Source organism: Lepidochelys olivacea (genome assembly GCF_965140295.1).
Source record: "Lepidochelys olivacea isolate rLepOli2 genome assembly, chromosome: 10".
NCBI classification, from domain to species: Eukaryota; Metazoa; Chordata; order Testudines; family Cheloniidae; genus Lepidochelys; species Lepidochelys olivacea.
Genome location: NC_140420.1, coordinates 58,188,978 through 58,202,698, shown reverse-complemented (window position 1 = coordinate 58,202,698; position 13,721 = coordinate 58,188,978). Strand labels below are relative to the sequence as shown.

The 13,721-nt window shown below is 40.4% G+C and overlaps 1 protein-coding gene across 1 annotated transcript in view; it reads right to left on the bottom strand.

Moving 5' to 3' along the window:
- The window catches only part of MYO1E (myosin IE), a 140,234-nt gene that overhangs the window by 50,708 nt on the left and 75,805 nt on the right, over positions 1-13,721 (bottom strand). Inside the window, exons 6-14 of the mRNA XM_084640799.1 lie at positions 12,425-12,514; positions 10,682-10,813; positions 7,888-8,022; positions 6,491-6,623; positions 5,325-5,521; positions 3,851-3,931; positions 3,392-3,478; positions 1,643-1,729; positions 488-655 (exon numbers count right to left, since the gene is read on the bottom strand). Coding sequence (XP_084496925.1) covers positions 488-655; positions 1,643-1,729; positions 3,392-3,478; positions 3,851-3,931; positions 5,325-5,521; positions 6,491-6,623; positions 7,888-8,022; positions 10,682-10,813; positions 12,425-12,514 — 1,110 coding nt within the window. The remainder of the gene's footprint in view (positions 1-487; positions 656-1,642; positions 1,730-3,391; positions 3,479-3,850; positions 3,932-5,324; positions 5,522-6,490; positions 6,624-7,887; positions 8,023-10,681; positions 10,814-12,424; positions 12,515-13,721) is intronic.

Genomic DNA, 13,721 nt, shown 5'->3' with positions numbered 1-13,721 from the left:
CTTTTATAAAAGTAAACCTTCCTAGTGTAGATGGACTTTATACTGGAAAAAAGAGTACTTTGCCATCATAATTTGATTTTTCCCAAATGAAATAAACAGTACTAGCGAAAGCACTAGTGCTTTTGCCTATATAAAAATGTCATTAAAAAGTCCACAACCCTAACAGACATTACAATACTGGCAAAAATTTTAAGTGTAGACCTGTCCTTTGAGAACATGGGGCCTGATACTCCTCTCACCTATACCTGTGTAAAACAAGAGTAATTCCTTTGAAGTCAATGGAGTTATATCAGTGAAAAACTGATGGCAGTCAGAGGAGGGTCAGACTCACTAAATTTGATAGTTGTGCAACTGATAATTTAGTTTTAATCCAGGGTTAAAACTATTTCCCCTCTATTTGGTTACTGTGCTTTTATTTAAAAGAAATTAGACAGCATTTAAAATAATTGGGGTTTTTTTCCTTCTAAAAGCTGTTTTTTTGTAGCACCTTTCCTGCATAATGGTGGATGATAAATCCCTGGTTCCAGCTGTTGAAATGTTCATGAGTCCCAATCTGCATCTGGAGTTTCTGGAGCAGCGTCTGGTCAGCTCCCTCTCCCACTGCATGCATTGTGGCACACACATCATCCAGAATGCTCATAATTCCTGGGGGATTCTGACAGGGCAGAGGTCAATGGGGAAGAAGGGGAAGAAAAGAAAAGAAACCTGTGATATGGTTTCAAGGTAGATAGAGTAAAACACTAAGAGCAAATTCATCCCAGGTGTAATTTCCCCACAGCCAATGGAGTTATACTGGGGATTAATTTGTCCATTAGCATGAAAGCAAAGATAAGGAAGAACTGGAAGTCCTAGAATTGACTAGATAGCTCTAATGATAGGGAGAAAAGTGAATGTGCCCAGAAAATCTATTTCTTTTAGCTTAAAGCTGTCACAAATACACAATTTTCTTCCCCCACCACCAAAAGCTAACCACATTTCAGATAAATGAGAGGCAACACTGGGAATGCTATGCATACGGTTCACCATTTCCTCTGAACCAAGACCAAAGTTTGGGACTTTGTGTGGGGGTACATAGTAGAGCTGCTCAAACAAACCAGAATTTCTGTTCCATGGGAAATTCTGATATTTTGATGTTTATTTTCATCCCAAATCAGGAGGAAAAGTGTAAATAGTAAAAGTTTTCATGGGAAAAAAAGTTGTGAAAACATTCCACCTGGAAATGTCAAAACGTTAATCTCTGCTTTTGCCTGAGCTGTGACAGTGCATCATGGCAGTTGTAGTTTTCGCTCCCTCATGTCCCATTCTCCCCTATGGGCCCACTTCCCCAACTGGACTACATTTCCCATGATTCAGTGTGGTCTCCCTGTGACTGAGCCACCTCAGTGCGATGTGGAGTTCATGAAAAATTTAGATTTTGATTAAACTCCATTTTCCAGCAGAAAAATGGGGTAGTTTTTTTCTTTTGACCAGCACTAGTATTGGGGTTCTAATTTTGGTCCATCTCTAATACCCATATGGGATTCGGGTGTCCCACTTGCTGCACAACCCTGGGCTACTCTTGACAGCGAGGCAGTCCTAACTATTAGTTTGGAGAAAAATGTTGTCTCAGTTTCATGCATCTGTATTTGTGACAAAAACTTACCACTTTATTCTCAATGAGGTCACATACTATTTTGTTGTTGAAATAATCTATGGGTGTCCACCTAATTCCTTCTTGCACATATTCTTCCTGTGAGATAGAAAGAAAGACCCAAATATTCATTCACATTGTAGGTTTAGTAGTGGATTTAGGATAGTCCACACACACATAAATTCTATACTATTCAAATGGTTTTAAAAGACCTGCCTATACAGGTGATTGGAATTTTCTTTTTGGTGATCTTGCCAAAAGCACTGACAATAATTCCTGCTGGATAATGTCTATGGGATCGTGTAGAGGATTCACGGAACTGTGTCCTAAATGAATACAGGAATTCTGAGGCAAATTCATCTCTTTGAGTCAAAGGAATTACCACAGGGATGAATCTGGCCCTTTGAATATAAATTCAATAATTTAGTGGTAATACTGGTGACCAAAACACCAACTACAACATACCTCTCCCTTGTTCTGATCTGATATGTCTCCCAATCTCAGATTACAGTTACTTTGTGAAAAATAATACTGGGGTACAATCCAGCTCTGTATTACACAACACTGACATGGCAGAGGATAAAATCCTCCCCCTTCATCCAGTGCACCTTGTGCTGTTCAGAGGCCTCAGAGTCCTTCCATTCTCCTCACCCCGACTGGAGCAGTTACTAATCAGAGCAGGATTTTCAATTAACATGTTTATCTTCAACCCGCTTTACAAACACTAACAAAACAAGTTTCACAATACCTGAGACACAGGTGATTGTCAATATTCTCAAGGCTAATTTATAGATGGAGAAACTGAGACAGAGAGGCTAAGGACCAGATCTCCACAACAGCATGTTCAGAACTGCACATGCAAAAATGCAGGACCAGCTATGCTCCCTCTTTCTGGGCACAGTTCCTTGACTGTGAGTGCAACCAACTCTACAGCTGGTCAAAAACATGTTAAATTCAAAAAAATTTTGATAGAAAAATGTCATTAAAACATTTTTTGACCAGCCCTAGTTGTATCAATTACATACATAAATGTCCAGCTAGATACTTAACTAGTCATTTGTGTGGACTTTTGTGGAAGTGCAATTGTGTATGTACACTTCTGGAAATACTGGCCCAAGAACACTTAGCTGCTGATTCTGGAGTCCTTGGGTGCCAGGTTTATACTTGCACTACTAGACCATACCTCTCTGGCCATATTGCATGCTATCATTGTTTTCCAATGTAGAATTTGATGCTCATGTAAGGAGAAACTTGGCAAAGACATTCCAGGGCAGAGAAAGGGACATGCTTTTAAAAGGGTAGAGAAGTGAGGAAATGGGTAGCATAAAAATAAATGTACAGCCAAGTTAACTGAATTCTCTATTTCATTAAAAATAGAGACAAATGGGTGAGACAAACTGTTTTTGCATTTAACTTTTAGTGCCATTTTCCACAAAAATGGAGGGATGGAACCAAGCTGCAGTTTTCCACTTCTGTCAGTGAGTCAGATCACACAGCGCGTGTGGTCAGAAAGTCATATGACTGCATAAATACACTGTGCAAGAGACTCACCTTTGTATCACTGTATTGGAAGAAAAATGTGTCTGCAACTGATGCTATTTACATTTTCAAGGTTAGTTAACTGCCATGATTTTTTTTGGCCTTGCTTTACAAAAAGGCAAATTTTGTTGTCACTGGCTGAAACCTCAGTCCAGCACCAAACAAAAGGGTGACAGCTAACTCTGTGAATTTTTAACTCAGAGATTATCAATGTGTAGTTACCTGTTCTGCCTTCAGTGTCAGTTCAATAAAAATCTGCTGCAGTTTTTCATTAACAAAGTTGATGCAGAACTGTTCAAAACCATTTTTCTATAATGAAACAGAAAAAAAGTTAACAATGTTAGCCTCATGCTCTACACTAAACAGCTTTTGATTTTTTTTATAATAAGCAATTTTTGGAGAGGTTTTAATGAACATTTTCAATGATGGGCTGGAAGCTGATTTTACATTTATTCCGTGTATTGTCACCACCTCACTGTAAAGGTCAGTGACCGAGATTCTCTGAAGCTGTTTTCAGTACTTCATTTTTATTACATGAGACTTATTACCACTGGGCACTGTAGTTCATATGAATGCCCAGGAAGATGACATTTTCCTTTCTTTCTTTTGAACAGAGTTTTAAAAAAAAAAATTCTTCTCTCCCCATCAGGTCAATTCAGATCCTGAATTTTGCAATCTTACCTGGAATATTTCAAAGCCATAAATGTCTAAGACTCCAATGTTATACTCTTCATAGTCCTTCTCCATAGCCTTATTAATGGACTAATAAAAAACAGAGAGGAAAAAACATGTTTATACAAAACAAACTAGTTTAAACCCTTAAGCAACTTTGAACTGAAAAAATTTGGGTTGTACAAAAATAACCTCTTTATATGCAATGACGAATGAAACTCCCCTTTTCTCCCCGCAAGTGTATTTCACTTTATTTAAAAAGGTAAACTCTATCGTCAGTTAGCAAATGAGTATTACATTATCCATTACAGTATATATTATATACATTACATTACGTTATCCAAGCAAGTGAGCCTTCAGAGCTATTACCTGTAAATCTGTTTCTCATTAGAAAGAGTTACTGGACCATTTAAAAAGAGAAATAAAAAAAGCAAACAAGAAATAAAAGGAACGTTTATAAAAGCTCAACAGTTAGAGTTCTGCTGATATGCAACCTGATTCTTCCCATTAAACTTTTAAAATTTCTGCTTTTCCTTGCCAGCAACTTAAAAGAGCAAAACACCAGTGACACCTGCTATATAGGCAGTGGGAGCTGCCATGGTGAGGCAGTTATAAGAAAATAGCAATGCCACCCTGGAACAAACCTTTGCTCCAGCTAGCCCAATATCTTGTCCAATATCTGATGTTTCTCCCTTCCCATTTCAGCCTACAGTCTCATCCTGAAAAGGGACTACCTTGCATGAGAGGAAGGGAGAGGGAGTAGAATAGCACCTGGAAAGCAGCAAGAATGGGACAATGAAGGGAGGCTGTAACCACTCCCCCTGGGAGTTTCACTACCTGACTGTTCTTCCTTCCTGAGAGTGCCCCAGACTATAGGTCACATTAAGGCTCTGAAAGCATGAGCTGTATTTTGGGGATGGGGGGAGGGCAGGTGGGCAAGGAGAAGGTGGTACACCACATGGGCAGCAGTGACTGGAGGCTGAGAGGAGGCATAATGCCTCTAACGGTGCTGGAGATGGCGCGCTCACCAGCCATTTAAACCGTTTGAAAAGATGTAGCATGGGCCTTCGAGCCACTATCTCGAGTTCCATGGCCATGCCCTTGTTGTGCCATCCAGTGCTGCCACTATCTTTATAATGTCCCCAGCTAAATGCTCTAGGAACGCAAGCAATTTAAGGACGCCTCCAGTGCAGGAGTACTGCATGCAAGAGCCTCTCTGCACCCCTTTCCCCTGCCCTTAGCATTCCTGCTCTAGGGCAGCCACCAGGGAGCCCTGCTTGTGTGTGTGTGGAAGGGAGGCATGGAGAGGGCTGTATAGCAGTGGGTTAGCAATTAACAGCTGTTTAAGGCTTGAGGAAATGTAGTGCAGTGGGGGAAGGATACAATGGCCAAAAGCAGAGAATTGTGGGGGAAAGCCCACATGGGATATTTTTTCCTTTCATCATTTAACCCTAGTGACATAATCAGAAAAAATTCAACTTACATCCACCAGGTAGTCAAAGATGCGGGCATGAAGGGCTTTGGCTAGAGCATCTCTGGTGTAGCAGGCCTGTTCCACATTAAGCGTCACATTAATGGACTCTGATTTGCCTCCCCACTTACTGTCCATCTGCCTGCTGGTCAGTTTCTCTTTCAGGCGGCTTTGGTTAATTCCCAGGAGGAAAGCAGGGAAAGCCAAAACTGCAAGAACAACCAGGGTTGTTGTTTTTTAACTAAACCAACGGATGGTGATTTAAAGATTTTAAAAAAACAAACAAACAAACAAGAAAACGCACAAGTATCTCAAGTAGCAGTCATCGGAAATAAACCTGGTGGGATGTGGTAAAAATGGGACTTATGGCTCAAAACCTTCTCTAAATCTTCCAAGAAATTATTCAAGTCTTTACACCCAGATGGATTTTAAATAAATTGCACCCCATCCCAAAAAAGGTCTTCAGCTGTTTACCTCAAACCTTAGAACATATAAGACAGTTTACACCAGTGATTTGAATACAAGCAAACCACTCTGTGGAAGAAATATGAAAATTAAGCACTGAACTTAGACTGAAAGAAATTAAGTGAAATTAAACCTTAAAAAGTTCTTGGTAAAAAGCATCAAGGTTCAGAACTTAATAAGGAAGGATACAATTATCCAGCTCCTAATATTTCTTAAAAAGAAAAGGAGTACTAGTGGCACCTTAGAGTACTAGTACTCCTTTTCTTTTTGTGAATACAGACTAACACGGCTGCTACTCTGAAACCTAATATTTCTTACTCTCCTTCCTATGCTCATTCAGGGTTCTACAGTAAGCTACACTAGGGTTGCCCTGCCATCCACGTTTTTAAAAGACAGCAGGTGTTTTCATTTAATGCCTGGATAGGGTAGGAATATGGGCAATGCCCCAAGCATCTATGCTCTGGCTACCAAGGCCAGCTCTGGAGAGAGTTGCTGCTCCACCTCTCATTAAGTCAATAAGATTGCCTGGGGTGCAACTAGGGACTATGACCCCATATTGTTTTTGGAAGAGAAACCAAATTAGCAATCCCAGAGCATGAGAAATGATGTACTGTATTTGGATAAGCAGCTCACTACTCAGTTCACCTTGCAACATCTGGGCCTCAGCCTGTTGCATCATCATTAATCCTGTAATTGTTTCCAGAGCTACCTACACTCGTCACTCTCCACTGCAGCATAATTGCCAACTTCTTTAAAGCTGATGTTTCCCAAGTGCAGCACTCCTGCCACGATCTGTAGTACCAATGACTGCTCCTCTGCAAAGATGCCGATCACATTCATTGCATGCTGGGAAAAGAAAGACATCAAGTTACTAACATTATTCATTCACCATATTTTTCACAAACCATGAATAATTAATTGGAATTAAAAAAATTAAGTCTGGGATTTTCAAAAGAATTTAAAGCAATCAGGCCTCCAAATCCCATTAAAGTTTCCACAGAATTTCATCAACAGGATGTGAGATCTAGATGAGCTCATCATACATGCTAAAATGAAGCTGAGGCACTAAAGAAGGAGACACAGATTCTAAGACAATGTTGTATTATAAAAACATTATTCCTGTTACACAAATAGATGATTTAGACCTAACAAAAGTGAAAACTGCATACTGCATGATTCTAGAATAGTTACATTTTGGCTGGCTTAGGCTTATAACTGATCTGCAGAATAGTTTTTTATCAAGTATAGTAAATGGTTCTTTTACAAATCTGATTCCTAATCTGTAATTTTTGCCAAAGTCCCACATAGGCTGGTACAGTAATAATGATGATACTTGGCACTTAAATAATGTTTTGCATTGGAAATGGCAGAGGTATCCACATAACTAGCCATAGGTCACACAGCAAGTCAATATCAGAGCTGGATGCAGAGCCCTGGTCTCCGGATTCTCAGGCCTGGTCTACACTTACTCTGTAAACTTACTTTGGTATAACTATGTTGTTCAGCAGTGTGAAAAATCCACATCCCTGAGTGACGCAGTTATACTGACCTAACCCCTGGTGTAGACAGCGCTATGGCAACGGGAAAGCTTCTCCCATTGACACAGCTACTGCCTCTCCCAGAGGCGGATTAACTATGCCAACAGGAGAGGCATAGTAGAGTCTTCACTAAAGCGCTACACTGCGCTGTACATGTAGACAAGCCCTCAGTCCCTTCCTCTAACCTTCAGCCCATGCTACTATATACAGTTGAGAGCTTTCTGTTTTCAATTTTCACTTTTCAGTGGAAGCTAATCATTGTGCTGTATTTTAATATTTTTCATAATGCATTTTCTCTGCCTGCTGCTCACTGGCTGATCTTCTTTTCTATTGAATCTGTACTTCTAAAATAAATAGCGTGGCTATTTTAGCAGAATTATCAGAGCGCTAGCCAGAAAGAACACCCATTCATAATAAAGGGGTAATTAAAATTATATGGGTGAGTTTTTATCTACAAGAATTTGCAGCATGTGGTTTTCCTTTTTCTGTAAATATGAAACATTAAACTGTTTGCCTTAAAAGGTATAGCTGAATGAATACACATACACAGAGCACTGATTTAAAAAACACACCAGAGTTTCCTGAAAATCAGATTTGTCATTTATATCATCTACTTTGTAGGATCCAGAGAGGCTCAGATAGTAATAGTAATCCATGCTAGTAATGCCCAGGCTGTGTTTTTGCTCTGAGGAGGCACCTTCAATAAGCTGCAAAAGAAAAACACCAGAAATCAGATATCATTCCATTACATAGCTAACTCTCTCCAACTGGGGAAGGACAGCTCTTGAACAGGTGACTGAGGCTGTAATGTCATAGAAGACAGTCTCTTTATTTGCCAGGTGAACGCAGTGCCAGCAGTGTACCTTTCTCAGGTTTCTCTGATCTTGGCTTGGAAGAACAGACACTCATTCCCATTCCCAGGAATGATTTTTTTTTTTTTAAACTTCTGTGTTCAGTACTAGATCTTTGAATAAGACTCTCAGTTTGCAATGCTGCACGCTGATACGAGCTCCCTCGCATTAGAGGTGTGAGGAAAATGTGAACTGAATATCAGGATAGGTCTGTCTTCAAGTCTGCAATACCAGGACTAAATGTCCAGGGAGGATTCCTCAGGTGGCCCCACTAATTTGTGACTCCCTGATCCAGAGGCCAGTTTTTCACTGTCCCCATCCTCAGCATAGTTCGAAGTGGCTTTTGGCTGCTCTGAACAACACCGGCTTGTCATAATCCCCAAGGGTCTGTTATGCCAGCTGGGGATCACCCAAGTACAGTGTTCATAGAATCATAGAATATCAGGGTTGGAAGGGACCTCAGGAGGTCATCTAGTCAAACCCCCTGCTCAAAAGCAGGACCCATACCCAATTAAATCATCCCAGCCAGGGCTTTGTCAAGCCTGACCTTAAAAACTTCTAAGGAAGGAGATTCCACCACCTCCCTAGGCAATGCATTCCAGTGTTTCACCACCCTCCTAGTGAAAAAGTTTTTCCTAATATCCAACCTAAACCTCCCGCACTGCAACTTGAGACCATTACTCCTTGTCCTGTCCTCTTCTACCACTGAGAATAGTCTAGAACCATCCTCTCTGGAACTACCTCTCAGGTAGTTGAAAGCAGCTATCAAATCCCCCCTCATTCTTCTCTTCTGCAGACTAAACAATCCCAGTTCCCTCAGCCTCTCCTCATAACTCATGTGTTCCAGACCCCTAATCATTTTTGTGGCCCTTCGCTGGACTCTCTCCAATTTATCCACATCCTTCTTGTAGTGTGGGGCCCAAAACTGGACACAGTACTCCAGATGAGGCCTCACCAATGTCGAATAGAGGGGGACGATCACGTCCCTCGATCTGCTCGCTATGCCCCTACTTATACATCCCAAAATGCCATTGGCCTTCTTGGCAACAAGGGCACACTGCTGGCTCATATCCACCTTCTCGTCCACTGTCACCCCTAGGTCCTTTTCCGCAGAATTGCTGCCTAGCCATTCGGTCCCTAGTCTGTAGCTGTGCATTGGGTTCTTCCGTCCTAAGTGCAGGACCCTGCACTTATCCTTATTGAACCTCATCAGATTTCTTTTGGCCCAATCCTCCAATTTGTCTAGGTCCCTCTGTATCCTATCCCTGCCCTCCAGCGTATCTACCACTCCTCCCAGTTTAGTATCATCCGCAAATTTGCTGAGAGTGCAATCCACACCATCCTCCAGATCATTTATGAAGATATTGAACAAAACCGGTCCCAGGACCGACCCCTGGGGCACTCCACTTGACACCGGCTGCCAACTAGACATGTTCAGCAATGCCTCCTAACACCTCTTATGCCGATCAGGGCTGGGAGTGAGTGGCACAGGGATGGGATAGGGCAATTAAAGAAGCTTCCTGATCTCTTTGTATCACCAGACTGTATGAACTGAGCCACCATGCTGCCTCAGATATAGACATAGACACATCTTTAATACCCAAAAATGAATGAACAAACCCCCAGTGGATCCTCTGCAATCACTATCAGAACCCTAAAGACCCCCTCTGTCCTTTTCATCTTCATGGCTTATGTTGTAGCCACCTTTCAGGGTGAGGAGAAAATGGGGTGCGCTTCAGAGTTTGTCAAAGCCTCTCCTAAACTGGGAGGAGTAGGGCGCAGAAGAACAATGCATTCACTTCCCTCAAAGAAGGGGAATGCACAGTCCCTGAAGCACTTCCAGCTCCAGTCCCACTTTTTCCATTTGGCAGTGATGTTTCATGTCCATGAAGCTGGCCCACAGTCACTTGTACTGACATTGTCTCTATTAGTACAACTTAACCAGTATTTAGCTTACAAGGATCTTTCCCATCAAAAGGTAGTGAAAGAAAAACAGCCCTTAGAGAAAGGTCCTATGAACTGCAATAGAGATGAAACTTTTAGGGTACTATAAAAATAATCCTAAAATCTTATAGAGTTTAATGGAGAATGATGCCTGTTTCTCTTTTGCAGCTAGACAATAGAATGCTAGGACAGAAGTTATCATTCTCTATTACATTCTACAGAATAGTTTTAAAAAATCTGCCAGGAAATTATCTACTATATTCTGTTAAACTCTTCCATGTGGGAGGTAACAGTGAATTTTCAAGCTGGCCCTTAGAAATACATCATGTTGTTACTTCACTGAGAGTCTACTGTTTTCTGGATTTGGAAAGAGACTCAAGCCACTGAATGAGTCTATGTTAGACAATGCCTTAGTGTGCACTGAAGGTACCTAGCAACATTCAGACTGCCCTTTTAAACATGCAGTCAATAGCATGACTTCATTGAGAGACGTACCAATATAAAGGAAAAACTAGAAATGGAAGAAGTATTTTTTTTTTAATAACTGTGAAAGGAACTGTACATTTCGGACCTGGTAAAAAATGTGAAAACTCCTCTCTCCAGGATTCCTCATTACCACCCGAGACTTTTCCAGGAGAAAGTTGGAGATCTTTCCACCATCAGGCTCCCCACCTGGGCTAAACTGGATTTCAAAGTATTTCCCCTGTAACAAATAATTAGAGAGGTTTTTGAATGATTAATAAAAACTAAGCTTAAAGCAGAGGCCTGTTGCAGTATAACTCAAGGAAACTAACTAGAATATGTATTCTGTATTACTTCAAGGTTAAATTAGGCCTGGACTCTTAAGAAACAATTACTTTCTTCCCCACTTTTCCATGTCCAGTTACCTAATTCTAAACCCAACATAATAATTCTGTAGTGCTTTAGAACAAAGATGTACACTAACCCATATGTAAGGACTAACTGGGGGACTTCTTTCCTCTGCCTTATTTGGTAGGTGTAAATTAGGCAGATTGCAGAAATGAAACACTGATGGCTAAATTTACTACTGATGTATGTGGGAACTACTCCAGTGTTGTAGATTTACAACCCCTTAAACCAATGGTTAATACAGCCTTCTGTTTCCAGGTGATGTATATCAATGATCCTTTTATCTTGGTGGACTGAGGAATCGCATTCACAACCCACGTCAACTTCAAAATATACCCTTACTTCTATTTTGTGAAGGGGATGACTAAGGGGAGCAAAAGGGGAAGAAGTTTGTCAAGCAAGGCACACTGCTAATACAGGTAGTCACAGACGAGGAAATACATTGGAAAACAATAAGGATATCTACAGTTTTGAATTTTTTTTCCCCCTTGCATGATGCATCAGATAACCTAGTTGTATATTTTAGTTCACTTGATATCTGAATGTCTGTGAAGACATTTATATTTTATTATATCCAGTATGTTTTCAACAAGGGTCTAAAATCTGAAAAGCACGGTTCAAATTTCATGCTGGTATAAAAGGATAAAACTCCATTTTAATTAAATAGAGCTGTGCCCATTTACACAAGCAGGGTATTTGGTCCCAAATATGTACTATAACGTTGTCCCATTCTCTCTTCACTATATTTTATAAATACATGAAAAGAAAAGGAGTACTTGTGGCACCTTAGAGACTAACCAATTTATTGGTTAGTCTCTAAGGTGCCACAAGTATGCTCTAATAAATTGGTTAGTCTCTAAGGTGCCACAAGTACTCCTTTTCTTTTTGCGAATACAGACTAACACGGCTGTTACTCTGAAACCTATAAATACATGGTGATTCTTCCGAATTAAATGTTGTAAGGGCTACGTTAGTTAAAACGGAACTTAGGGTACAATATCAGGCCATTATTCTGCATATGTAGTGTTAGTTCCCATTACTATGTATAACATTTATAATCAAGTGCTGAAAACAATTCCTTATTGCTTTTTGGAAAGATGAATAACCTTCATGCTCAACAGTGAAGCCTAGCAATTGTTCCATCCCATTAAAAAAAAATCACAGCTAATTATTACACGGGTTGGAAAATAGATATGCTCATACCTTCCAGTTCAGTGCAGATTAGGCCCCAGTTAGGTTGATAGTTGTCTTGTTTACACATCACACTGTTTACAAATAGCTTTGCCCAAACCATAATAGAAACAAACATTTGCAATAACATCTAGGAGACCTTGAAATGTGTGCCTCTCCGTTTATATGAAAACCAGCATTTTCCTTCACAAAGATGCCAAAATCAAACTCACACGTTAGGAGCAAAAGCAATCTTTTGCGGAGAGGAACTTACAAATCTGCTGGAGTTATTGTTCCGTACAGTCTTCGCATTCCCAAAGGCTTCCAGTAAAGGGTTTGACTGCAGAATAATGTCCTTCACATGCTGTAATTTAAAAAAAAAAAAAATCTGCTTTGGGATCTTTATCAAGGTCTTGGAGCATTCATATGAAATCATGATTTGTAAACTTGATATATATAAGGAGCAAGGATGCCTGTCTCTACAAGCAGGCTTTAGAATATCCTCTTGGCCAGGTGAGGGGGAATCTGCCAATATGTCTGCAGAATGCAAGTTTTTTTTTTTTAAATTCAGTTTCTAGTTCTTATAATTGTGAAGAAAATCATCCAAACTTAAACAGAAAGTAAACTGATGCAGTCATCTTCCTGAACTTGCAGATAGCTATAAGTAGCAACACTGGCTATGCCAAGAAGGAGCACAATGAAACTGACCTGTTTCTTGACAGTTTCATTGCTGCTCACAGGGTTGGAAGCAGAGGCAGACTCTGGTCAAGGATAAAGTAACAGAGACTTTTTCTCTCACACTCTTGCAGCAGCTAGGAAGATGGGGGGATGGACGAGAATACAGGAGGAAGAAAAGCAAAGTGGTGCAGATCCCCACCCCTTAGTATCAGTAAGCCACTACCACTGGCCTTGGTGGTAGAATTCTCCTACCCCTGAATTGGTAGAGTTTCTCCCCTTGTTAGTAGGTGGCTTGCAATTTTTAAAACCCTGTTTCTAGGGAACATTAAAACAATAACAAATATCCATGTAGAACAGTTTACAGATGGCTGAGTGATTTACTGGAGTGGAAGCGGGATCAGAGAGAAATGGGTTAGTTTTATCCTGGAACACTGGGAGGAGGCTACCAAACTTGATGGACTAATGGTTTGGATCCTGTATGGTGAACCCTATGTTCCTTTGTTTCACTAAGTACATTTTATCTGAGAAACTTTATTTTTCTGGATCATGGCTAGATTGAGTTGGACAAAAAACCTTGAGGATCATATTTTAACCTGAGCAACTGCATATAAATCTACATTAAATCAACAGAGTTACTCCAAGTTTATACCAAGTGCATCTGGCGGCACAATCTGGCCCAAGGTTGCAACATTTCTGGCCACATTTTATCCTCTTTGCCTTTAACTTCCCTTCTAAATAAGACCTACTGTCCAAACAAGAAGTATAATGAAACAAGTAGAGAAGGAAACTGGAATCTTGAGGACAATGACAAATGGAATAAAATGGAAGAAGGTAGAGAATTTGGAAAATGTAGGGCTTCAAAAGCAGATTCAGAACTCTGCTGAATAATTAAA